General features: G+C 46.0%; 1 protein-coding gene across 1 annotated transcript; it reads right to left on the bottom strand.

Annotated features, from left to right (window-relative positions):
- Positions 1-2,219: 2,219 nt before the first annotated feature.
- On the bottom strand, positions 2,220-25,323 carry Mturn (maturin, neural progenitor differentiation regulator homolog). The gene is made up of 3 exons (XM_020157042.2): positions 25,103-25,323; positions 18,069-18,191; positions 2,220-7,183 (listed from the first exon to the last, which is right to left on the bottom strand). The coding sequence occupies exons 1-3, from the start codon at positions 25,262-25,264 to the stop codon at positions 7,073-7,075; spliced, it is 396 nt and encodes a 131-aa protein (XP_020012631.1). The 5' UTR covers positions 25,265-25,323; the 3' UTR covers positions 2,220-7,072.
- Positions 25,324-25,777: the final 454 nt, after the last annotated feature.

Genomic DNA, 25,777 nt, shown 5'->3' with positions numbered 1-25,777 from the left:
ATGGTGGCCACCCCCCAAACAGGGGGACCTTATTCAATTAAGTAGAGTCTCTCAATCTGGCATTACATACCACCAACCTAGACCTATAAATAAGGGATGCCCAACTCCCCCCAATTGTAATCCCATTATGATAAATTTCACTGATTTAGGAAAAAAGGCAACGAATTGGGAATTGGGTAAATCCTGGGGAGTCAGACTCTACAAAACAAATCATCCAGGAGCCCTTTTTACTTTGCGGCGTGTGCAACAACCAGTCTCTACTCTAACAATAGGCCCTAATAAGGTACTTAGGCCACCCTATGTAAAGCCACCTCCCCGACCTCCCACAGCTCATCACCTTCCCTCAACCATAGCCCGGGCTAATGTTACAACTCCAAGACCATCAGAAACCAGCCCTCCCCTGGTGAGGCCCAGTCTCATGACCGCATCTAAAGACCCCCTCTGGGAGCTAGTGGGTGCTGCCTTCCTGACGTTAAACCACACCAACCCTAACATGACTAACTCCTGTTGGTTATGTTATGATGTGAGGCCCCCATTCTATGAGGCAATAGGGCTAAACACCACTCACGATACCTCATCTGAGGAAAACCCTACTCAATGTTCCTGGGGAGACCGTAAGAGAGGTCTGACCATACAGCAGGTAAGCGGCCAAGGAACCTGCTTAGGAAAAGTGCCAAAGAACAGACGGGACTTATGTACTGTTATTAACGCCAGTTCTACCTGGGAAAATGCTATTAAATGGGTAATTCCAAAGGACAATGGGTGGTGGCTATGCTCGCGGTCTGGACTCACCCCGTGCCTATCAACTAAGGTGTTTAACAGCTCTAAAGAATTCTGTGTTATAGTGACTGTGCTGCCCCGCATCCTCTATCATTCGGAAGAGAGTCTATATTCATACTGGAATACAAAAATGGTTGAAAAAAAGGAAAAAGAGAGAACCTATTTCCACAGTAACTATTGCTACCCTACTCAGCCTAGGGTTAGCGGGAGCAGGAACCGGCATAGCTTCTTTGGCCACCCAGCATAAAGGGATGTCTTCGCTGCGTGCAGCCATAGACGAAGATATAGAGAGAATAGAAACCTCCATTAGCCACCTAGAAAAATCCCTCACTTCCCTGTCTGAGGTAGTACTTCAAAACCGACGAGGTCTGGACTTGTTGTTCCTCCAAAAGGGGGGACTATGTGTTGCTCTAGGGGAAGAATGTTGTTTTTACGCTGACCATACCGGAGTTGTTCGTGACTCCATGTCTAAACTTCGAAAGAGCCTGGAACAAAGAAAACGAGAAAGAGAGGCCGGGGAAAGCTGGTTCGAGTCTTGGTTTAACCAGTTCCCATGGTTGGCTACCCTTTTATCTGCATTGGCAGGGCCAATAATAATCATCCTATTACTCGTTACCATAGGACCCTGGATTCTAAACCGACTTATGACTTTTGTCAAAAGTCGAATTAATACTATCCAACTTCTGGTCCTCCGCCAACAATATCAGGCTCTTCATCCCCTTGAGAATGATTCCTCAATTTAGGCCGTAAGAAAAGGGGGGAATGAAAGGAATAGGAGGTCTCAGCGGGCCCCAACCCCCTTGTTGGAGAAACCAGTACCAAACATCCCATGTAGATAAGATAAGCAATGCGGCAGGGCTCAGTTAGGGCATATAGAATGTGGGGAATGTGAGCGGGGGGTACATGCAAGATGTGAAGTACGTGCAAGATGTGAGGTACGCGCAAGATGTGCTCTGCCTGCTTGCCCAATGTTGATAACGAAAATATGCATGCCACCGCGGTCTATATAAGATTTCCCCTAAAGAGGCTCAGGGTCGTGTTTTCCTAACCGGTCCTGCGTGTCCGTGTGGGAGCTCGACCCTGGCTAGCCAGCCCAATAAACTCTGCTTTGTTGATTGCATTCACGCCTGGCTCTCTGTCTCTCGGGGGAATAGGATTCCGGGTCCTAACAATATAAAACTAAAGTACCAGTTCAAAGGAAAACTGCTAAACACTGGCTATAGGATTAGAGTAGCTGTATGTCCCCAAACACATAAACGATTAACCTTTGAGGCTATGTCAGTGTTTGATGTAACTGCTTCCTGTCTCCCCCCACCACTTTGCCCAGCTTCCTCCCCACACTACCTCTGCCCATGGATGGTCCTGAGTTCTCATTTATCACGTGAGGTGTCCTATAGTAACATAATTTGTGGAGAGAGTAAAAAAGAGGCAGTCAGCACCAGGGTTTAGAAGGCTCTTTAATGCAAGCTTATGGTAATTTACATCGTTGGATGAGATCCTGGCTGGGGGGGAGGAGGGCACAGATGGGGACAGGGTGCAAGAGAGAATTTACACCATCGAGGCATCTAACAAAGGGCAACAATTTTTGGCAACCCAGTTCACAGTTTTGTAATTTACACAAGATTTCTTTGAAAGGAAGTATGAGGCGAAGAAAACACGCGTACCTACAGGAAAACACTTCTTGCCTAAAAAAAACCCGAAAACAACAACAAAAAAACCCATTGCTTTTGATTTTTCCTTGCTTTGCTTCTCACTGCAGGTGGCTAAATTTGCTCTCATACACAAATTAGGACTGGATTGCAGAGTGTTTCAAACTTGTCCAGCACTGAAGAGTTATTTCCTCCTCTAAGAAGGTGACATTTGTACCGAGCACTGTTCCACCTTTTTATGCCATTCCAGAAAGTGTGGTAAAAAGTGAATCTGAGAAAGAAAAACAAAAGAAAAAAACCAGGGAATAGCAATTTAGGAAGAATAGACTGTCAGCTTTCTCTCTGGTGCTGAACAATCTGAACAGAGCTCTAAGCAAATTGAATGTTAATTTTTATGTGACCTGGTACACAGGTTTAACTGCTGACGATTTTTCAACTGTATGGTGCTATAAATGGGGTTTCTAATCTGAAATGCTCATAGCATATTGCCAAAGAGTCCACAGAATTACTCTGTATAAAACCTAAAAGATCTCAGCTTCTCATGATATACCTGATATCATTAAATCAAGATAACCTGGCGTTTATGAAAGAAAACTTTTCTTTAATGCAAATGCATTTTAGGTTTTTCTGGCAATGGTATCTCTTTAGAGTCAACGCTTACTCTAGGGAAGAAAACATCTGCCTTCACTTGAGTTTGCAGTGTGCTCTTCCTGCAAGCTGGAAACACCGTGGAGTGCATGGACAGGTGGGCCTGCTCCTGACTATGACCTCTTGCAGCCTTGGCAAGACCCAAGTTTGGATCATTTTCTACCTGTCTGTGATTGCAGCTCCTCTTGGGTCTGTCAGCATTCTTGAAAGACAGGCTTCTGTGGCTGGCAGCCAGGGATTCCACCAAATATGTAGGACATCTGTTGTGTCCTTGGCTTGGGGGCGTTTTTAAAGTCACAAAGCCATCACCAGAGAGGATTCTCACACACAGTCTCTTGGAAAGCAGACACCTGGAGACAGTCAGGGTACGTCTTCCTGTGCCATACTTAACTGTCAGTCTCCACAGACCATCTCATTTTTTTTTTTTTAAACAACTCAAACCTGACTTTAAGACCTAACTCTCCCACCACTGTCTCTATTCAGCTCCTCCCAGCCCACATTAAGTCCTGTCTGTTCCTACATGCTTCTCACTGAGGGAAACCAGGTTTGTTCATGCCAGTTTCCCAAGTCATGAATTTAATATGCAAAGCTGGCTCCTAAAACCTAAGCTGCAATGACGCTCTGGGATCTCTGCTTCCCTGGACCACACTTTGTGCTCTTCTGACACTGAAACAATATTCACGGATGTGCATTGTGCTAGAGAACAGTTTCTGTCTGTACATGAACAATGGCGTTCACTACCAGTGGACAGACGTTCTCATTTCAATATACTGGAAACCCAATTCTGGCACCAAGACACAAGGAGAAGCTTCCTACATAGCAGACTTTTTGTGCTCTGGTTGTGGAAAAACAAAATGTACCACGTGCTGCTTGTAGGCCTGGGAGACACAAGTAGGCACCTCAGTGTAACCGAATGCCTGGTGGTGCCAGGCACTGTGTAGGGCTTCATTCCCCTCCCTGGTTCCATGATTCACTCATGAAGCCTGCTTGATGTGATCATCAGGCAGGGGAAAATAACCAGGCAGCCATGAGAAAAACGTCCCCATGATTCACTCAAACTAAGGATCAAGGTTTTATAATGTTAGCACAGGCATGATTCTGTCTTTCACAGCTTGCCATCAATCATTCCCCCACATTCTCATTTTCTCATTCTCTCTTTCCCCACACACTCATTCACTTGCTTACAGTACTTTCACTGTCACTTTCTCTCTCCTGAATGATACAGCAAGAAAGTCAAAAGTACTCATTCTTTCACTCTCCTCCAGCTACTCTTCATGCAAAACTCCCCTCAGTTAACACTATACTACCTGCCAACCCTCCAATGTCAGGGCACAAAAAGAAGCTCTAGCTCCAAGGCAGAGCACATACAACTGAGACAAGCATGTCTGCGCTTTACCCTCGACTTGCAGGAACCCGTCCTGGCCAACATGTTCTAAGGCAGCCCCATGTCTGGCATCCTAAGGGCAGCATCTTTGGCAAGATTCCAAATGCATTTTCTTCTTGAGTCTCTAAGTAGCCTTGATGTTGCTCCTATGTCCACATATTTTGTGAGGCAGGTGTTTAAAGCTGAGAGTGCAATGTCCCTGTTTCAGAGGCTAGCTAAGGATTCACCAAAGTCATGCACTCAATGCCAGGGTCAAGACTAGTACCTCAGTGTCTCTCCAAACTGCAGGTGATGCTCCTCCCACACCATTGCTGCTTCCTGGCAAGGGCATATGAAGGTCTAGGGAAAGTCACGTATTTGGTCTCACTATGGAATCATTTCCATAACAAACCACAGGCTGTCAAAACTGTGTGGTCACACGGCCCCAGAAGAATGTCCACAGTGTGGGTAGGAGTGTGTGCATGTATGTGTGAGAGCACTGGGAGGGATGTGCAACCATCAGAGAAAAGAAAGTTTGAGAGAAAGCAATCAGATTTGCTAATGCCTTTGGGGAACTGACCTAGAAAATTGTGTTTTCTCTCCCCTACCGCTGGGGCAGCACAAAGACCAGACTTCTTGTCAGCCCACTGAATGCCTGAGTCTGTTTCAGCTCAATTTTTACAGAGTATTAACATGATAATACTGATGTGTACTTGGTCAAAGTCTAAATGCTTTTTTGATAAAATACATTTTAATGTCCATTCTACTCCCAAACATGTAAATTTAGATCTGAAGCCTCTATGTATAAAATTCCAGTTTACCTTAGAATAGAGGAAGCTCGTCAGGCTTCATTAAGGTTGTAGAGGTCGTTCTGTAGCCTACTGTGTTAAATGGAGGTCACCAAGTTTGGGCAGTAGGTGGCTACAGAACACAGAGCTCAGTCTCCTCTGTTCCTGAGCTGAACCAGTGGGAACAGTGGCAGGGCCACAAAGAGCGGGACCTGAACCTGCTCGTGCCAGTGGATGAAACGCTAAGTCCGGTTTTGCTAATGTGCTAATTGAAGGAAATTCATTTGACTTGAAACTGATGTTTAATATGTTTTCCCAAGAAAAGAAAGGAAAACCATGGGTAGTTGAAGCACAGACAGAAACCACTCTGTTCTTCTACCCTGTGATTTAAAACTACAGTACGCTATTTGTCCACAAGCAGCAGGACTCTTCATAGCACCGCTGGATTTAAAAGAAATTGCTAAGACAATCAGATTTCCCTGACATGCCTAGAAGATATACAAGCCTCCCATGAGTTATGTGGCCTCTGTTACTGTTGTTTCACTTTTATTTTGTTTTTAATTGGAAACTCTGATGACTGAACATGGGTATGCATGTTTTAAACCTTCCTAACCCAGATTCTCAGAGGAATCAAATGCTGCAAAGGTGGTGTTCCCCACCCCAGTCACTAGAACCAGAGATGCAGAAGGGTCCAAGAAAACGAGTGCTCCAAATCACCCGGTTAGCATTTTTGGCTGAGTGATGACAGCAATTAAGTTGTGCGAGTATCTTGATCATTAAAATGCCCCCTTTTAACCAAGCTACCCATGACTAAGATTCCTACTTTCACTCACTGTCATTAGGTCCCTTAATGTATTTGATTACAATTTTAAATAAATTACACAAGGGAGCCTTTTTTTGATTTTTTTTAAAGAATAAATGATTAAGAAAGTAAATTATTCCATTATATTTTTAAAGTTTTTTCTTATCCTGGTTTATTTCCTATTAAATTTATCTATGGCTTCAAAGTTTAAGTGGCACTTACTTGGATTCTGGGTGTTTTCATGATTTTACAAGTAGCCATCTCGTTATAAAGAGAGAAGGTAAAGGTTTCATTTCACATGTGGGATAATTTTATAAACAGCTTAAAGAAGTCAATAATTTATATCTTCCATCCCATTTATAGTTTCCACTATTAGACCTTAAAAGTGGCTTTGGAATTAGCATTGTTTTGAAACAACTGAGCACTCAAGTAACATTTATATATAACCAGGAACCAGCTGCTGAATACCCAGGTAACTAACTCGGGAATGGTCAATCTCCTTAAGGCTTCTCGGCCTCTTTCCCTCTTATCCAAAGCTAAGTGATTATCCTCTTCTGCCCTTGTATTTGCACTTATGCTGCTTAATGACTAGATATTAAAACTCATGCTTTATAAGCAAAAACCTTTCACTTATGGACACTTAAAAGGTACATAAAAAGTGCAGACTATGTATCTTCTCTGCCATGCTTTTCCTCAGTGAGGTCACCTGTGAGGACTCAAAACATACTCTTAATACATCCAGAGTTCTCTGCATTCCAGTCAGCAAATGCTAATTCTCCAACATAAACTCAAGAGAGAACAGGCAGCCACGAAATGGACTCTAGATTCAAAGTGGCAAAGGCTACCAAGACAACCCCGCTAAAGCAGGACCAAAATTCAGATATCGTGTGGTCATTAAAAAGGTATTTCATTTTAATTTGGATGCCGGGAGCCAAATGTCCTGTTTCAAAGTACTAATGCAAAGTGCTACCCCAGGAGCACACGACCCCACCCAGGGTATCACAGGGCTCACTCTCCTTCTCCAGAAGGTGCCCTTGGGGGTTTACTGCTGACTGACCCCCATTTGGGGGTGGTCTGCCTCTGGCTCCTCCTCCTCCACATCTGCACTGTACTCTTCAAATGCATCATCGTCTGCATCCGGAAGTCCCAGCAACTGCAAGGAGAGATCGAGAGAGAGGCAGCTGTGAGCACCAGCTGGACCACAGGCAAGAGACAATCAAAGGCATCACATCCAGACTCAATAGCACAGAACACACAGCTTTGATTTCCCAAGAGGCTCGATTACTCCTACCATTGTTTTAATAAACTTAATAGAAAAAAAAGTCAATCTTTCATGGATGAGCACCCCAAAGAGCCCAGTTTTATTGTTAAACCCAGAGAATCTCTATTTGTAAGTACTAAAGCACAGCACCAATACCACATCTGCTCAGTGCTTAAGATCTATGCATACATATGCACATCTGGGATGTCAGAGGTAGTGTACAATGAGGAGTGCTGATATCCCATCGAGATGTCAAAAATCAACCCCCTACTCTATTTTCTCCCCTAAAAACAAATGCTATCATGGATAAAAAATGTTGTGACAACTAAAATGTTCAATAGCACAATGGTTAATTATGGTGCATCAGTAAGATGGAATCTTACATATCCACATAAAATAACATTTTGTTTTTTTTTTTTCAATTTTCTTTTTTTTTTCATTTTTCTTTTATTATTCATATGTGCATACAAGGATTGGTTCATTTCTCCCCACTGCCCCCTCCCCCTCCCCCCCCTCAATACTCAGCAGAAACTATTTTGCCCTTATTTCTAATTTTGTTGTAGAGAGAGTATAAGCAATAATAGGAAGGAACAAAGGTTTATTTAATAGTATAAAAAATAAATACATAAGTGTAAAAAGAGCGTGGTAAAACTGTACTTTCATTATGATACAGATTTTCTTAAAACTTATACAGATGAACAGAAACAAAGAAACTTCAGTGAAATATTTCTAAATGTTAAGAGTTTTTAAAGATTGTAGAATAATGGATTTTTTTTCTTTTATCTTTTTCTAGTTTCCAAATGCTGTATAATTATGACCAGGGAAAGTCACAGTAAATTTACAATAAACATCTTTAAAGGCACTGAGTGGTCTTTGTGTAGAAACTGAGTGTCACTGGCCAGGCCTGATCAATGTGAACCCAAAGCTCTTGTGCTGATAGGAAGCTGCAGTCTGTGGGCTCCATGATAATCCTGAGAGAGCTCCAGTGGCCAAAGGACTTTTTTACATAGGGGCCCAGTATTGGTCACTTTCAGATCACTTCATGGAATGACTCTAATGATGCAGATACCAACTGCATTAAGATAATGAAAGTAGGCCTGGGATTCTGTTCCTTTTGCATTGCCTCCACTGTCCTGCCACCCCTCTCCTACTCCCATCTCCCAATGCTCAAATACTGGCCTGTAATTCCAGAGGCTGAGAGGCAAGAGGATCTCAAGTTTGAGGCCAGCCTGGGCTACATAGCAAGACCCTGGTTCTAGTTAACTAAACCAAAGAACAAATGAGCTGTGACCCAATCAGAACAATGCCTGCCCTCTAAGTTCTTAGAAGTGCAGTGCTCAAGGTCTCATAGAGCCCTGCAAACATTCAGAACAAAACCATCTGTGAGACATGATTGCTTATTATCTATGTGGCCTGCCAAGGCAGACATAGCCAACTGCAGCCTCAGAGAACCTGCTCCCAAGGGCAGGGCAGGGAGAGCACATCTCGGCTTGTGTGGATAGGGAGTACCAATCTTGTGTGCACTTGGAAGAAAGAGAAGTCCCTTTTTCTTTTTTTAAATCACTATCTCCCTTCCAGATTCTAGTGGATGGAATAAAAGACAAAGTTTGCCCCTAAATACAGAAGAGGTGGCTAGTCACAATGAACACAGACGATGAGGATTTCCGTGGTCAGTTTTTATTTGAAGAGCTGCTTGATGACACAGCAAAAAGTAGAAGTGTCAAAGAAGTGGTAACATTAGAAACAGCTGCCACCACCAGGAACTCCAGAATCATCTAAATAACAAAAAAACATGCCATTAAATGAGAAATAGGCAATGGGTTCCCTGTAACTTAATGGACCTGAAGGGTGGTGGCTGCTTGGAGTCCTGGGTTCAGGAGGATGACGAGCCTCAGTGGGAAACATCAAGGTCAGTTAGCAAGGACTGTTATGAATAAGGAAGGCACAGCTGAGGCATCCATCTACAGTTGTCTTCCTTGTCCTGATCAGATAGTCCATCAGTGACACTTCCACACAGTATGCTTAGGTGATTCACCCTGACCAAGGCACAGGGAGCACTCCACGCCCTCTTTCTCATTAGCTTAGCATGGCTTGTAGAAGGTGCCAAGCACACCAAGCACAAAACCACTGCCACCTCCTCTTTCTAGATCCCTCCCTTCACCTTACAGGTGACTTCAAAGCACACAGATGTAGGTCTGAGTGCACCAGCCACAAGGCAGGTCTTTCCCTTGGGCAGGAAGTATTCTGACTACTCTTTCCAGAGCTGCTCGCCCTTTGCACTTCCAATGAGGGGAAAAGTGAAATGGATCTTCTCAATGGCTTTCTGGGTTCCTCAGGCACCTTATTGCAGGGTCTGCTAATGTACTGAGAGGATGGACAGAAAAGACACTGGAGCTGGAGTCTGGGTACCAGGCTCTAGTTAGTGAGGCTTACTTCTGCCAAGCTACTACCTTAGCTGAACTTCTGTCTCCTTCTCTGTAAATCTAGGAAGTACAGCACTGCTCTACTTCTCAGGGTGACTCTGGAGCTCAGAGGAAAAAGCAAAGGTGCCATGGCCGGCCAAATGTCCAGCCTTAGGAAATGCAGCTCATTAGACTATCTTGCTTCCTGTAATGAAAGCACAGTCAGTTCAATCATTTGGGAAGTCCTGCCACCTCAGCCTGCCTACAGCTGCCCCTGTGCCTCCCTTCTGCTGCATGGCTTCTGGGCTCCCTTACTGTGAGTTAGCACTCTAGGAAGCAGGAAGATGTGAACCTCCATCTGCCAGCCTCTTCATTTGGCCACTAGCTTATGTTCAGGATCTCACTGAACCAAACAATTCATCATACTTCAGATTTAACAACAGTGGTTAATATTACCAACTTACTATCTGTCAGGCACTGTCTTAAGCTACTTTACATATGTTGATTCCTTTCATTCTCATAATACCTCTTTGAAGTCAGAGCTATTATTACTGTCCCTTTACAGAGCAGACCTTGAGAAGTAATGACTTGCCCAAAGTCACCCAGGAAGTGGCAGAGCCAAACCCCAGTGATCTGACTGCAGACATCCATTCCTAACTATCAGGCTACCCTGGACTTGCTTGCCTGTCAGTGTTATGCTGATCTGCTGAAGGTTCCAGGGCTTTTGACTGCAGAATGCCTGCCTTTAAAATGTGCAATGCTAATGTCTACATGTCTGAGCAGCTATTATAATCTGGAATCACATACAGAATAGAACAATACCACAATGAGACTGCCTGGAATTCTAAGGGTATCATACAGATATATAATAATCTAGCATTCCCACTACACCTCACTACCATCTATGGCGGGAAATCTAAATTTAACTTCTGGATCCAAATCTTCCAGTCAAGAAACTACATCAGACAGGAGGACAAAAAGAGTGGTAAGGATGCTGGAGTCCTTGCTTTGATGGTGCCCATACTTTCTTATCAGGAAAAGGATATATATGGGCCAAAAAAAGATGAGGTGCCTGGTATATTTAAATGATTCTTGACAGTCATTTATTCCTATTTCAGTGATTTTTTTTATTCAGTTGACTAGGAAGAAGACAAGCTTCTGCTGACTGTGAACAAGTCTTGGCATTTCCAGGGCCTTGTTGCCTACAAAGCTTTCTTGAGAATAATCTACATCACAGTAAGAAATGTGGGGTCCACCCACCATGCAGGACTGTACTAGAAGGGAGAGCTGGAAAAGCTTGAGAATTAAAGTTCTTCAGATCCAGACAGTACCAGTTACGGTGCCGTGGAACTAACTCCAGGTCCTTTGGGCAATGGCATTAGCTACTCACATCTGGCACTCTGAAGGGGGCGTGCACTCAGTACAGTGGACTGGCAACTCTGTACAAGTAGAGGGGGTTATGTGTGGCCTGGAGAGCATCTTTAACCAGACAGGGCGCTGGTGTATACAGCAGGCATGCTGGGGCTTCAAAGATCCCTGTCTGCTCCTTGGAGAGGCTTCTGTGAAGGAGCATTTCTCACTCTTTACTCTGTATGTCATTCACCCAGAATATAGATCCCAACTGAGTGCATCTCGGGTGGGACCTGCTTTTGCATTTCCAACCACCTCCGAAGTGATGGGGTACTGTGAGCCCAAGAGTCAGACTCACATGAGTGAGTCATTTTTTTCTCAGACTTTCTGACCCAGTGGGACAGCTTTGCACAGGTGGATCCTTTCTCTTCTTCTAGGCTCAAGACCAGACAACAACAGTAGAAGCAAGAATCGTACTATTCTGGGTCACAAAGGATTTCCTGTGGGAATTTATCCAGCCACTGGTGGTAATCCCCAAACAATAAACACAGTGAGCCAATACCAGGGGGATTTTTCTGGCAGGAGTATCTGTGCTTCTCAATAAAAGCAAGGCATAGTCACAGAGCAACCTCAGGTTGAGAGGACCTGGGTTGTTCATGGGGAGAAGCCCTGGGACTCACAAGACCTACTGCCAGGCTGGGCCTCACAGCAACATCAGCGGAAGCAGCACGCAGTATTCTAACAGCAACCTGATGCTCACAGTGCAGAAAGGGAGACGGAGTAACAATACTCCAGGACAGCAGAGTCTCTGACCATGCTCACACAATGTGAGGAGAATTCGAAAGGGCAAACTATAAGGCTGAGTGTTACAGCAAAGTTAGAAATAGTAGGCTAGCTCTTCTCTTGTGAACTGTTGATTCACCAGGAGTCAGTTTGTCAGTCATCACTAAATAGAAAATATGAAAACAATGAGAAAAAAAATAAATGACATGACCACCATTGTGACCCTCACCACTGTTTAATTATCTAGCTCAATCATGTGACAGCCAGCAACTGTCAACTGAGGGCCACTTAAGTGAGGAAAATGTAGGGTTCCAGTGATTATCCAATTCACATTTACCAGAGTTACTGATGGGATCTCTGAAGCCATTACTGGGAGCAGTGCCTGCTTGTGGATGGCAACAATAGCCTATGTGGCACTGTCATTTGCATCCAGGTCCCACTGGGATATGATGTGGAGTGGCAAGAGAAAATAAGTATGAGAAAATAAGAATAAGACCTCCATGAGCTATCCTCATTGGTGAGACAGAGGCCCTGCTAGGGAGGAAGATGGTCAGCTGCATCTAATGACCGTGTCCTGACACCAGCCACCAGCCAGAAACTGAGACCACCCTCAAAAAGGGTGGCTGGATGCAGACAGTCCTCTGTGTTGGCAGTCTGACTTAGAAGCTCCCCACGAATCTACAGGGCAGTGAAACTTGCACTGCTCCTGTTTTAAAGTCGGGAACACTGAGGCTGAGCAACATGCAAGATGCCACACAGCATAGGAGCAGACAGGACAGCCAATCTCTGCCTTCCCTCCGTTGTCATGTCTAAGGACTCTGAGCTGAGGCAGCCAAAACAGGCCCTTCCAGGACCTTCCTCCTGGCCTGCTAGCCCACCTCCTGCTCAGAGCTGTCTACATGGAAACTGGGATGCCCTTGCCTTGCATTTTGATTCACAATGAGCACACTGCTTTGCTCTCATACTCTTAGCACTTCTGATACATTGTAAACAAAACAGCTTAAAGCCATAAAGTATGTTCTGATTATGATTCCATCATTGAAAACTTAGAAAATGTGGAGAAGAAAACGAAAGCTCTTCCATCAAGTCTTCTGGAGGAGCACGGGCGTCATTTATCTTCACAACCCTCACACCGAGCACAGTGAGCTGTATGGATTAGATCCCCAGTAAGTGCTTATTATATTGCCAAAGTCAGTGTTGTTTTACCTTCCAATGACTTTTTAAAATCTCTTATCCTAGCTAGATGTTTCTATTTAAGCATGTGCTGAAATCACTCAGCAAATTGTTTTCTTTCTCCACCAAAAATCTAAGGTTTCCACAAAAGGTCTCACTAAGTTCTGCTCACTTTTCAAAAGTATTCTTCCTAGTGTCTTCACCCTGTCTCCATCAGTAGTAACATTTATTTAGTGCTTACCATACTGAGTCCTCAACCAAAACTGGGCTGTTTAATCTTCACATCAACCCTTGTGTAACTATCAGCATTAGTTTCCTAAGTCTACAAATGAAGAAGCTGAGAAACAGAGAGGTCAGAAACAGACAAGCAACTTGTCTAAGGACATACAGCCAGCAAATGGCAGAACTGGGATGTGAACCCAAGCAGCCTGCCCACAGAGCCTGGCTTCTTCATCGTGGTAGCATCCTGATTCCACATCATTGCTTTAAGAGACCACTAGAAACACCTTATATAGTTTATACTCACAAACACCCTCTCAGAAATCTCTCTCCAAGGAATCAGCACAGTGGAATAAGTTGAGCAGGGAATGGGGTGCCTTTGTTTCTCCTGAGAAGCAGGATGCCAGTGCCAAAATGCCTGTCTGTCTCCTACCCTGGGGCTTCCCTTTGTTACATGGCTGTCTCTTCTACCAATCACCTCCCCCAGGACAAGAACTGGGCATGTTGTGTTCTGCCCTTCAACCTCCAAAGCATAGCTCTCAATACAGGATTGACATGTTTTATTGGAAACGTCAAGTAGAAGAAAAATAAGAGAAGATGGTAAAAAAGAAAAAAATATTTAAAAAGTTGTATTTTTTTTCTTTTAAAATCCAACAATGGATTTTCTGGGGGAAGGACAAGGCAGAGAAGGGGTGCAAGTGCACAGTCCAAGAGCTGTGCATGTCAGTAGGTGGTGTGGCCTTAGTCTTGGGGATATATCACTGAGGAAAGTCAGAAAGTGACCACTCTTCTGGCTGTGGCCATGGGGTGTCCAGCATCAGGAAGGCCAACCGAATGGGCCCGACTGAAGCCCATTTAAACCCCAGTTCTGCCACTTGCTGCCTGTGCAACCTGAGGTCCCAGTGGGCAGCAGAAGGTCTTTATCTCTCTGGAGAGACTGCTGAAGGCAGGGGCTGTGATGGACTGATCCTGGAAAACAGGGATCCCAAGTTCAGGATGCAGCTGTCCTATGTCACAGGCAAACACATTCCAGTGGCTGCATACACTGATGTGATAACTACCAAGTTCCAGGAAGCATGGCACTGGTCTTACCCACCCCATAACCCTACAGCACTGGGGTAAGTGACTCCCCGGCAAGTACGCTCAACCGCCAAAACAGCAGCCAAGTCCTTCCTGTGTTTTATTTCTACATCCAAAGCTCCCATCTGTGAAACAAACACAAACAGCACCACTGAGAAGATGCGCACTGTGCAGCAGAGATGGAGTGGGGACAAGTCTCCTCGCTCCATCTGGCACATCCTGCCAGGAGAAGCCACAGCTCCCATGCACTTGCCCTTTGCTAATCCTGAGGAGAGGCCTCCTGCCTGCCTCTCCAGGAGGGGGTGAGGCCCAGCAGAGGGCATCCAGCACATAGCACCTCTCACCAGAGGGGGCACTGTGCCTCAGCACCTCAGGAACAGTAGCCCTGCCCACAACTTAAGGCAGCTCCATTTTGTTAATGAGGCAAGTGCCATGGTATTAAATCTGTCTCCATGACACAAACAGCTTGATCTAAAAAAGAAAGTATTCAGCTATCTGTAATCCTAGCTATTTGGGAAACTGAGATTGTGAGGATTATGGTTTAGAGGCCAGGCTGGGCAAATAGTTCATGAGACCCCCCCCCCCACCCATCTCAACCAATAGCCGGGCATGGTATAATATACACCTGTCACCCCAGCTACAATGGAAGTATAAAGTACGAAGATCACAGTCCAGGCTGACCTGGGCAAAAAGTGACCCTATCTCCAAAATAACCAGAGCAAAAAGGGCTGGAGGCATTGCTCAAGCAGTAGAGGGCCTGCCTAGCAAGTATGAGGCCCTGAGTAAATTCCCAGTACCACCAAAAAAGGAAAAGAAAATATTCAACCAATCCAATTGCTTTGAGTTATGCATATGGATTTTTCTGAACTGCATTTTTTGGTCTCCATTTATATATGGCTGCCTGATTGCTAAAATATAACCAGATTTGATAAAGAAAAACAGCAAAGAGGGTTCTGGCTGGAGCTTACCTTCTCCAAGTAAGCCAATTCTACACATGGTTTGTTTGCCAGCATAAAGACATACAGACAACTGGGTGCAAGCTAAGGAACGCATGCCTGGGAATAAACTAGCTGCAAGGGAATGCTGTTTGCTGACAGGTGTTTTTTATCAGTTAAGATTTGGAGGAAGCAGATTTTAAAACTTTTGCTTCTTCTGCTATCTCTCCTTGCATGTCTAATTGGCATTTCAAATACTGACATGTCCACATCTGGGCTTTGACAATATCGTACCCAAGCTCTTCCTCTTGCAGTCTTCCCTGTCTATCAGTGATTGTGAAATTCCCTCATTGTTTAGGCAACAAAGTCAAGCATCATCCTTGTCTTCTCACATCCCACTTTCAATCTACCATAGTCTAGATGGGTCTACTCTCAGAGCATCTCCAGAATCTGAGACCTCTACTGTACCTCTGCTGCATCCTAGCCTCTTCACAACCACCTGGAAGACAGTGCTGGCCTCTGTGAGGGCCACACTCTTCCCTGCTGCCACTCTCATCTCAACAAAATCCACAGAGGGAGCCTTTCAAAATGCGAAGTCAGATCACACACCCCCTCCTACTCTAATCTCTTCAGTGACTCCTGTGGCTCCCCAGTCAAAGTCAAGTCCTCCCAAAACTGCAAAGCCCTATATTCCCTGGATTCCTTTCTCAGGAACCCCTGTTCCCTCCCTTTCAGCAACACCTGCCTCTGTCCCAGGAACGCAGGCATTCTCCTACCCCAAGGCCTTCAGGCCTGCTGTTCTACCTACATGGCTCTCCCCCTAGATTTTCTCATGGCTCACTTCTGACTTCCAGTTTTTACTCAAATGCTACCTTCTCAATGACACCTTTCCTGGTCCCTTAATCGAAAAGACTTCTTGGACCTCCAATACTACACCATGTCTGTGATTTCTTTCTTTCCTTCTTGGTACTCATCACTAACACATTTTATGTTGTACTTGTTTATCTTGTCTCCCCTGACGAGAACATAAGCTCTCTGGAGCCTCAGAGGTTCACCTGTTTGATGCTAGGGCCAAGGCAGGAAATGGTGCCAAGGACACAGTGGGAGCTCAGTACTGAATAATGAAAGTGGGGCAGATTAGTGCTTTTAAGTCACACATCTATTTTGGATGAATCCAACTAGCACAGAAAAATTAACAAACAAAAAATGATTTGGATGGATGACTGATACAAATCAGAGACTATGACAAAAGCCACTGAAATTCCATTTTTTATAATGGCCAAATCTTCCATTGAGAACTAAAATATGAAAAAAAATTCATGTTACGTTAAATATGAGAAATACATTATTAAGCATATTGAAGAATTAGAACTTCAATATGAGGTAAGCTCAACACAAAAAGCTGCTTTTGTCCTGAGGGCATTCGCTGACCTAAAGAAATAGCTAGAAACTTTATTGCATTTTCAGGCTACTCTAAGAGCTTGGGGGACCAAAATCAAAGCCAAGGGTCTTCCAAAGAAGCAGACTATGATGCACTATATCCACTTTAAGCTGGGACCACCTCCCCGACCCCCCACCCTGCCAAAGGCCTACCATCTGAGGATAAGGATGATCTAGAAGAGACCAGACCTGGCTTCTCATCTCCTGGGGATTTTGGAGAGCCACAAGTCTCCAACTGTTAAAAGTGTTCTCAGGCTAATAGGGCCCCCAAGTCCTGACAGGATCTAACAGTCCTCTCTGGAGAAAGATACTGTCATCCTGGACTGCAACTGACTCAAAGGCACTGACCCACACAGAGATAATGCAACACACAGGGAAACAAGATGTGAGGGGTGAGAACCAGCAGAAACAAAAGATACCAAACAGACTTCCAAACCTTGAGACACTGGAATGTCAGGCACAGACTATTATGCAACCAAGCTTACTGCACTCAAAGAACTAAAAGACAAGCTTGAACCTTTCAGTGGAGAAGCAGATAGCATTCAGAATGATTTCATAGATAGACAAATTATAAAGGGCTGGTGGAACGGCTCGGGTGGTAGAGTATCTGCCTAGCAAGTGTGAGGCCCTAAGTTCAAACCCCAGTATCTCCAAAAAAAAAAAAAAAAAGAAAAAGAAGAAGAAGAAATAAACAAATTGTAAATCAAATGCTATTGAACATGTGGAATATTTATGGTGGGCAGGGAATTGAACTTGGGGGAACACTGTGACTCTTTCATCTTCCAATGAAGATATAGGGAACTAGGAAACCTTCAAAATGGTTTGACTATTTACTTTACATGTTTATTAACTAGCATGAAAGCAGCTTGCCACAGAAATATAGATTCCTAAGTCCCAAGAGAAGCAGGGTAAAAAGCAAGTCTGTATAAGAGACTTTGTAAAATGAGAAAAGAATAGAACCAACATCCAGTTTCATCCTCTCCATACGCACAAACATGGAGATATAATCTTTATATAGGTTTCTGACAAAGCCCCCAATTCAGGCCCAACTCTGATAAAAGAACCACCACACTGCTTCCAGGAGTCTGGGTTTTAAATCTATTGGTGAGAACAGGAAAACTCCATTATCTCTTAAAGGTTCTGTTTGCTTCCTATCCTATCAAGGATTTTCAACTCAAGTGATGCTAGAAATAACCATCATCCCTGCACCAAACAGCTGTGTCACATCCCATCCCCTCCCCTTCTCCCCGCCTTCAGCCTCCCAGCTCTGGCTGCTATCTTTACACCACAGAGCACACAAGAGAAAAACAATTAGTCATCCCAGGGTTTGACCACTTTCCCCACCAGTCATGCTATTCAAAAGCCAAACATGGCAGAAGATAAGCGGGCACCTACAGGTCTGAAGGACTTGAAGACTTTTTCCAAGACCTCATGGAGCGTCTTCTTGCCGCAGGAAGAGATGTAATCCTGTGCTAGCTGCAAGAAAGGCAGGCAGTCCTCACTCTCGCTCCACACGTGCTGTGTGCCCATACCAGGGCAAGGAGAAAACAAAGACACACAAGTCATTACCCTTGGTGTGGACAAAGAAACCATGCAGACTTTTAAAAAAAGTTAATTTGAAGACAAGAGAGGGGGATCAGAAAATGTCAAATCCACCAAACCCCCTAGCTTTTAGTTCCTGGTCTCACCTGTTCTGTTTATTCACCATCTGCTCCTAGGTTCACTACCTGTGAGGGCAGTGGGGTGAGCTGGCTAACAGTGGTTTTAAAATAAGAGGGAGGAGAAATCAGAGCCTTTGCCTTCAACCTCCTTAATTTTGCCTTCAGCAATGGCTGAAGGATTAATTAAACAGAGTTTATAACCATGAATTTGGAACAAAATGTTCTTGATGTGGACCAGCCTGTGACGTGGGGGTGGCTGTGAACTTACTTAGAAATGAAGTGAACTGAGGAGAACATACAAAGTCGAACAGGGCTTGCTAAAAGCTTTCCTGTACCTTGCTTTAAAGGGCATCCCACCCAAGATTTCTAAGCAATGTGAAAATGTGGAGATTAACTTTAGGTTTTATTTTGTTCCTAAGGCTGGGTAAGGTTTTCTCTATGTGAGGATATATGTTTTAGCACATTTTTTAGGCTGGGTGAGCCATTCCATAATGTTCAAGGTTCTAAAACAAGCCCAAGAAACAGGCTTTGAGAAGTCTGGATGGAGAAAACTCAGCTCTGTATATCTGACCAGGCAGGGACATGGGCTCCCAGGGTAGCAGGATATATATCAAGTCCCAAGGATCTTTTTTGAGAGCACCGCAACTCAAAAAGTCTCTGAAGACAGTGCAATCATGGTGTTGGGGCCTGGGAAAGGGGAAGGTGTTGGGCAGGGACTAGGCAATGAAAGACAAGATCTATTTGGAGAATTAGTCCATGTCAAGTGCACACTTGCCCTCTTCTAGCCATATACCATTAAGGCATCACCCTAGGAAGTTCTATGCCTGCCACTCAATGAACACATTTCTTCACCTTCCTTCTCAATGCAGGATGTCCAAGAACTAGGTCTACAGACTCAAAATATGGCACGCATCCAAATGAGGGTAACTAGGTGCTAATGTGCCATCTTCACACTGCAATTATCTGTGCTTCATAGTTGGAAAGTCCATTTCCAACCCCGCTTCTCTAAGTCCAGCAGACTTGTCCAGAGCTTCCTCCTTGACCTCATAAACCCGACGGCTCGGTTCTCCAGCTTTAGAGAACAGCTCGAACACTGTTCGCTCTTAATTAGAGACTCTTAAAACTGTGGAGCCATTGAAATGTCATTTGTGTAATAGTCTCTTACATCGTACAAAAGTCTAATAGTGCAAAGAATAGTGCACTACTCTTTCTTTTGATTCTAATCAAAGGAGATTCGGCAAGAACAACAAAGTCCTACTTCGATAAATTCTGCTCAGGGTTTATTTCCACACACACATTTGTAAAGCTGTGGCTTATTTCAAATGGTTATCTAAGTTAAAGGTGGATTAACATCTAGCACCACACAATTTGAAGCCTGCAGTCCTAGACCTAGCGTGAAGATGAGAGGCAGTGGGATTTTAAGGCTTACTAACTGCTTGGCAGTGTGACAGGGTGGCACTATATCCAGTAAGTGGTGGACACAGGCCCCTTCTTACCCCTTTTTTGTCTGCAGGATGGGTGGGGGGTAGCAAATTGGGCTTTCTACCTGCCACGGGCTATGGTGACTTCATTGAGAATGCTCTCCGAGACAACCTGGGCGGAAGTTAATTCAGAAGCAGGTGGATCTATGAAAAACTTGTATGCTTCCTTTTTTTTTTAAGTGCATTTGGGCTTTAAATTACAAAGTAAACAGAAGTGTATCATTTAAACCATAACAGAATCACAGCGTATCCACCACCTCCTGGTGGTTAGATGGGTCATTAGTTAGATGTTTCTAGGCCTCTCTGACCTAATGAAGAGATTGTTCAGGCCTCAATTTCCATGACTCCACTTTCAGAGCTGTTCATTTATAAATGTGTATTGGAGAAGACTTCAACCCCACAAAAGAGCCTGCGGCCTAAACTCCCTTCATTTGTCTGTCTACCTCCACCTGGGTTCCCAATTTTATTGGGTTTTTAGTTTAAAAAAAAACATTTTAGCTGACTGTCTATCCACAAGATAAAGTGAGAGACCTGGGGCCTGGGGTCAGACAGACCCAGGTGGACATGGCTACTACTCTTTTATATTCATTGTATATCAAAACAAAAAGTATTTCATTTCATTTAAACTGCTCCTTTCCAAAATTAATCAAGACAGCTGACAGAGTCAGAATATAAAACAAGAGAACCTGAAAAATAAGTCTGTATCTGGGGATGGGGAGAGGAGGACAAAGAGAAAATAATGGAAGGAAAAGAGATAAAAGCAAGAGTGAGAAGAACATAAACAGAACAAGGTATAAAAGCCTGGCCACTTGCTACAGATGGGACACTGATTGGAGCAAAAGTCTTCTCAGCAGCCCATGCAAACAAAGAAGCACTGCATTGTGGCCGTGTCTCTGTAAAACACACTGGCTCTTGGGGAACACCAACAGGCAAGGGGCTGAGGGCAGAATGGCTAGGAAATAGAGGGGCCCTTTCTAAAGCCAAGGGCAGCAGAGAGAATGTCTGGGGTACGGTTAATGCTCTTGAAAACGAGATTTAGGGTCTAATCCCCTACAAAGACAAATGAGTGATTGAAACTCCAGAGTTCTGGGCCTCAAGGAGTGGCTCACAGTAACTTCAACTGGGAAAATATTCCAAGCATGTATAACCATACACCCACTTTGGCAAGGAAAAAACTGCAGCAGGAATCAGAGAACATGTGGCCTCGTACAATGCCATGTCATGACCAACGTGACTCTAGGTACAGCATGTATTGACCTTCTGATAGGGTGGTGATGGCAGGAGACGCAGGAGAGGATTTGGGAAGTGGAGGAGAGCCCAGTTCTCCAGTTTTAGCTGTGCAGGAATCACCAGAGGCTTATTACAACACAGATTACCAGGCCAATCCCCAGGCCTTCTGATTTGGGGTGTGTGTGTGTTGAGAATTTGATTTCCAACAGATTCTTAAGTGGTGCTCACCCTGTGAGTGATGGGGACACACTTTGAGAACCACAAGTTGAACAGCACTTTGGCTAACTCCATATTAGGGGATGGCATTGCATTAAAAAACCTTTCTGGAAGAACTCAAGCAACACCATTACTAACTACGACGAACTCCAATTCTCTCATGGGTGGGGAGTGCAGTGAAGTGGCCTGCTCTTTCCTACAGGAAATGCCTATTATCTGAGTGCAGGCAATCTGTGGCCCGTCTCTCTGTTCAGTTGGGCTAGAGTTTATTATAAAAGCTCAACCTGCTCACCAACATAACCATGCCACCTATAAGAGGAAGTGAGTATCTTTCTGCTTTCTTAGTGTGGACGAGAGCATCTCGTTCATCAAGGCACAGTACTAGATCATTATGGTAAGCCAATCCCACAAAAATCTTTTGGGGCACAAGCTGTATGTTCCTACTGTTCAAGTCCCTGTGGGCATCCCTCTGGACTTCCTGTGTTATGCTGGTGGAACTGGTGGGTATTAAGAACACAGCCTTGTCTCTTCTCTCTGGACACACTTATCTGACTCAGAGCCCTTGCTACAGACCTCTCTGTCACTGAGGTAAACTCAGCATTCTGTATTCACAGGCTCTTCATCTCTGGATTCAACCTCCCTGAAATCTATGGATTCAATCTCCCTGAGATTTTGGGGGAAAATGCATCTGTACTGAACATATACAAACTTTCTTTTTATCATTATTCCTTAAACAATGTAGCATAACACCTACCTACATAACATTTAAAGTATCTAGGAGGGCATGCACAGGTTATATGCAAATATGCCATTTTCTGTAAGGGACTTGAACATCCTTAAGGGCATTTCTTCTTCCCTGAAATAACCTCTCTACATAGATGCTGCCCAGTCACTGTGGAGTGCCTCAGTCTACCAAGCACATTCACATACACCACTCCTCACACATCCTCATGATAAAAATGTAACAGGGGTATGATTAGCCCCATTTGAAAAATAAGGAAACTGAGGGGGCAGACTTTAAATGAAAGTGATTTCTCACTTACATAAGTTGTATTTTCTTTCTCCAAAATGAAAAGGTTATTTGATGAGCTAGTTATGAATAAAAACAATGATTAGGCCACAAATGAGGAAAATATACGTATATACACATACAAACCCACACGTATAAAATCAAATCATATAGTCTCTCCATAGTCTTTTTCGTAAAAAATGACAATTTTATCTTTGTTTTAAGAAAGAATTAAACTATACAAGGGATGGTATAGAAGAGATGGCCTGAGAAGTGAGAAGAGGAGGGTGTGCAAGAGATCCAGGAGCTGCCAAGTAAAGAAGACAATCAAAAGAAGTCCTTTTCCTGGGCCTGTCGAGCTACTGGCCCGATTCTACTTGTGGTCCACAATGCATGGTGAGGGCACAGGCCTCTGGGCTTGGGACTGAGTCCTGGATGAGTCCCTTACGCTCATAAACCTCAGTTTCGTCACCTACAGAATGGGACAATCTGGGCATTGTAATACTTGTAATCCCAGCACTCAGGAGGATGGGGAGTTTGATGACAGCCTGGGCTACACAGTGAGACCTTGCTTCAACACACACACATTGATAGAAAGATAGAGATAATAATGCCTACTCAGAATTTTCTTGAGGCCCAACAAGAAGTCACCCTTAAACCTTGTCTGGATTGGGTGCCCTGTTGTCATTCATACGATGCTTTGTGCTCAATATGGGGCTAGGTTCAAGTTGCTTTACTTATTAACTGTGGGAAAAACAGTATATCTTGCTGCACCTCAGTCTCCTCATCTGTAAAGTAGGAATCATTACAGAGAATACCTCGTGCAATTACTAAGCCTCAGTGAGTTCATGAATGCGAGGTGCCTTGTCTGCTACATAGTGAACTGGGCATAAGTGGTAGTTCCTCAAAGCTGCTTTGAAATTTAGCACCTGTCTTCCACACTAGACTATCATTCATTCATTCTTACAAACAGGCATTGAGCAACCTATCACTTATCTGACACTGTTCTGAGGTACTGGGACACAGTGATGAAGAAGACAGACATGATGTCTGCTCCCATGGAGCTTATAGTTTAGTGGACAAGGCAGGAAATTAAAGAGAATATCCTAACAAGTGCTATAATGAAAGGATGAGAAAAGCTGAGGCCAGGAAGACCTCTCCCAGGCCCCTGCTCCTCCCAATAACACTACTTTACTGATTTTAATTACAGTTAACCTTTACTTACATGTATTAATAGCTTAGCTGCTAGTCACAAGTACCCCATGAAAACCCCATTTTACAGGTGAGAAAACGGAGGCTCTAAAGTCTGGGGAACACACCAGGTCTCTGAATCCCAAATCTGTTGGTCCCTTGCTATCATCAGAGACAGTGTTGTATCTACAGGATGACCAGGACGCTTGCATTCAACTCATTTTGTGGCTACTCAGGGGAAGGCATTTGACCACAAACGGCCAGAACTCAAATCTGGCTGTCACCCAAAGCCATCCCTCTTCTGGAGTGTGGCATGGTCAGGCCAAGGTGGTTTCCCCTCAGCGGGGTGGGAAGAGGGGATGGAGGAGTGGAAGGGGTATGCTTTATCGGTCATTAAAAACCTTCACCTCTCCTGGTTGTACCTCTAACTCCTCCGCGAACTTCCCAGGGGTGGCTGGGGCGTGAGGCCCAGCTTTGCCTCATTTCCACCTGAGGAGCCTGCGCCAGGCCGCGCCCCGCCACCTCCATCCGCAGGGGCCACAGCAGCGCCAGCTCCACTCTGGCCAGCGATCACACGGTAACCCACGTCCACAGCCGCCTCCATCTTACATTTGGGGACCATTATTTATTTATTCCCTGTGATTACGAACACTTCATGGAGCGCTCTCCGCACCTTCCACCGTAACTCCCCTGCCCTCTGCATCCCCTTCCTAAATTGTGCGCGCCGAGATCCCAAGCGGGCGCGGGATGCAAAGCGGAAGGTTTGGACACCGCAGCTCCGGGTCTCGGTCCCTTTGAGCCAGGGCTGGGGGGGGGGTTCCCCCTATTCTGTAAGAGCCAAAGGGCTTCAGCAGAGGCACAGCCGCCTCCTGGCCGGACCGACCGAACCCTTCTGGGCCACACGCAGCTCGCTGGAAGCTCAAAGAGGGGCAATGGAAGCACGGGGAAAAGGAGGATAGGCGTGCCCCTCTCCTCTCTCTCTCTCTCTCTCTCTCTCTCTCTCTCTCTCTCTCTCTCTCTCTCTCTGTGTGTGTGTGTGTGTGTGTGTGTGTGTGTGTGTGTGCTGGGATGTGTGCGCACGCGCGCGTGCGTTTTTAAGATCAAGGGTGTAATTCCGCAAGGAAGGTCCAGGAGATCGGGCATCGCTAGTGTGGACAGAGGCTTTGTGTCCAAACAGGCAGCGCAGGGAACAACATCGAGAGGAGTGGGAGCTCTCCCGGGCGGGGCAATTCGAGGAGTTGTGTCTGCGCACAGCAGGGGAACGGGATTCCTCCCCAGACGGGACGCCCGGGTGTGGGAAGCTCCGGACTTGGCTGGCCGGTTAGCGTCCTTAAAACTGCGGCGGCGGTGGGGAAAAGGGTGGACTCCGAAGGACGCCACACCTCCCGCCCCAGCCCTGCTCCCTGGATCTAAGGGCGCCCTGCCCGCTGCCCACCCAGCCCTACCACGGGTGCTGGCACCGCGGAGCCCGGCCGGGGGCCTGGCAGACGGAGCGAGAGCAGCGGGGTGCGCGACGGCTGCGGGTTACGCCCCTCCACCTGGCGCCCACCGCCTCCCCACCGCGCGGGAGCTGGGGCGCTGGATCGCGGCCGCTGTGCCACACTCCCGCCCGCTCCGACAGTCCTTCCCCGATGCACTCACAAAATTGTCCCCGCAGCCGTTGTCCGGACACAGCACGTAGAAGGAGACGCCGGGGTCGGCGTAGAAATCCATCCTGCGCTCGGTCTCCTCGGTGGCGATGAGCTCGAAAGGCGTGTTGGAGCACCATTTCTCCGCAACGTCGGCCAGCTGCTGGAAATCCATCGTGGCGCACCGCGCCCGCCGTCGCCGCTCCCTCCGCCTCGGCGCTCGCCGCGCGCCGCCCGCGCCGCTCCCCCGCCTCCCGCCGCCGCGCCCTCCTCGCTCCTCCGCAGCCTCCTCCCGGGCTAGGCGGGCGGCGCAGCGCGGCGCGGCTCCCGGGCGGCGGCGGCGGCGGTGGCGGTGGCGGCGGGCCGGACAGTCGGGCACCCTCCGGGTCCCTGGCTCGCGCCGGCGGGGACTGTTTACATGCGGGGTCTAACGGGGGCGGGCGGCGGCCGGGGACGGCGCGGCGCCGCGCCCGCGGCTCCTCCTCTGCCCCGCCTCCCCCCGCCCCTCTGGGGCCGCCCGCAAGGACGGCGCGGCCGGCCGGGTCGCGGGGTGGTGCGCGGGAGCCCCCGGCAGCGGCTCCGCAGGCTCTGGATCTTCTCCTTCGTCTCCCCCTCCCCTCCAACCCCACCCCTTTATTTTGAAACGCACCGGGAGCATCCCAGGGCCCCCGCCAGCCCAGGGCCGCCC

The sequence above is a fragment of the Castor canadensis genome, chromosome 2 (assembly GCF_047511655.1).
Source record: "Castor canadensis chromosome 2, mCasCan1.hap1v2, whole genome shotgun sequence".
Classification (NCBI taxonomy): Eukaryota; Metazoa; Chordata; class Mammalia; order Rodentia; family Castoridae; genus Castor; species Castor canadensis.
The sequence above is the reverse complement of the archived record's forward strand: the minus strand, read 5'-3'. Positions and strand labels throughout refer to the sequence as shown.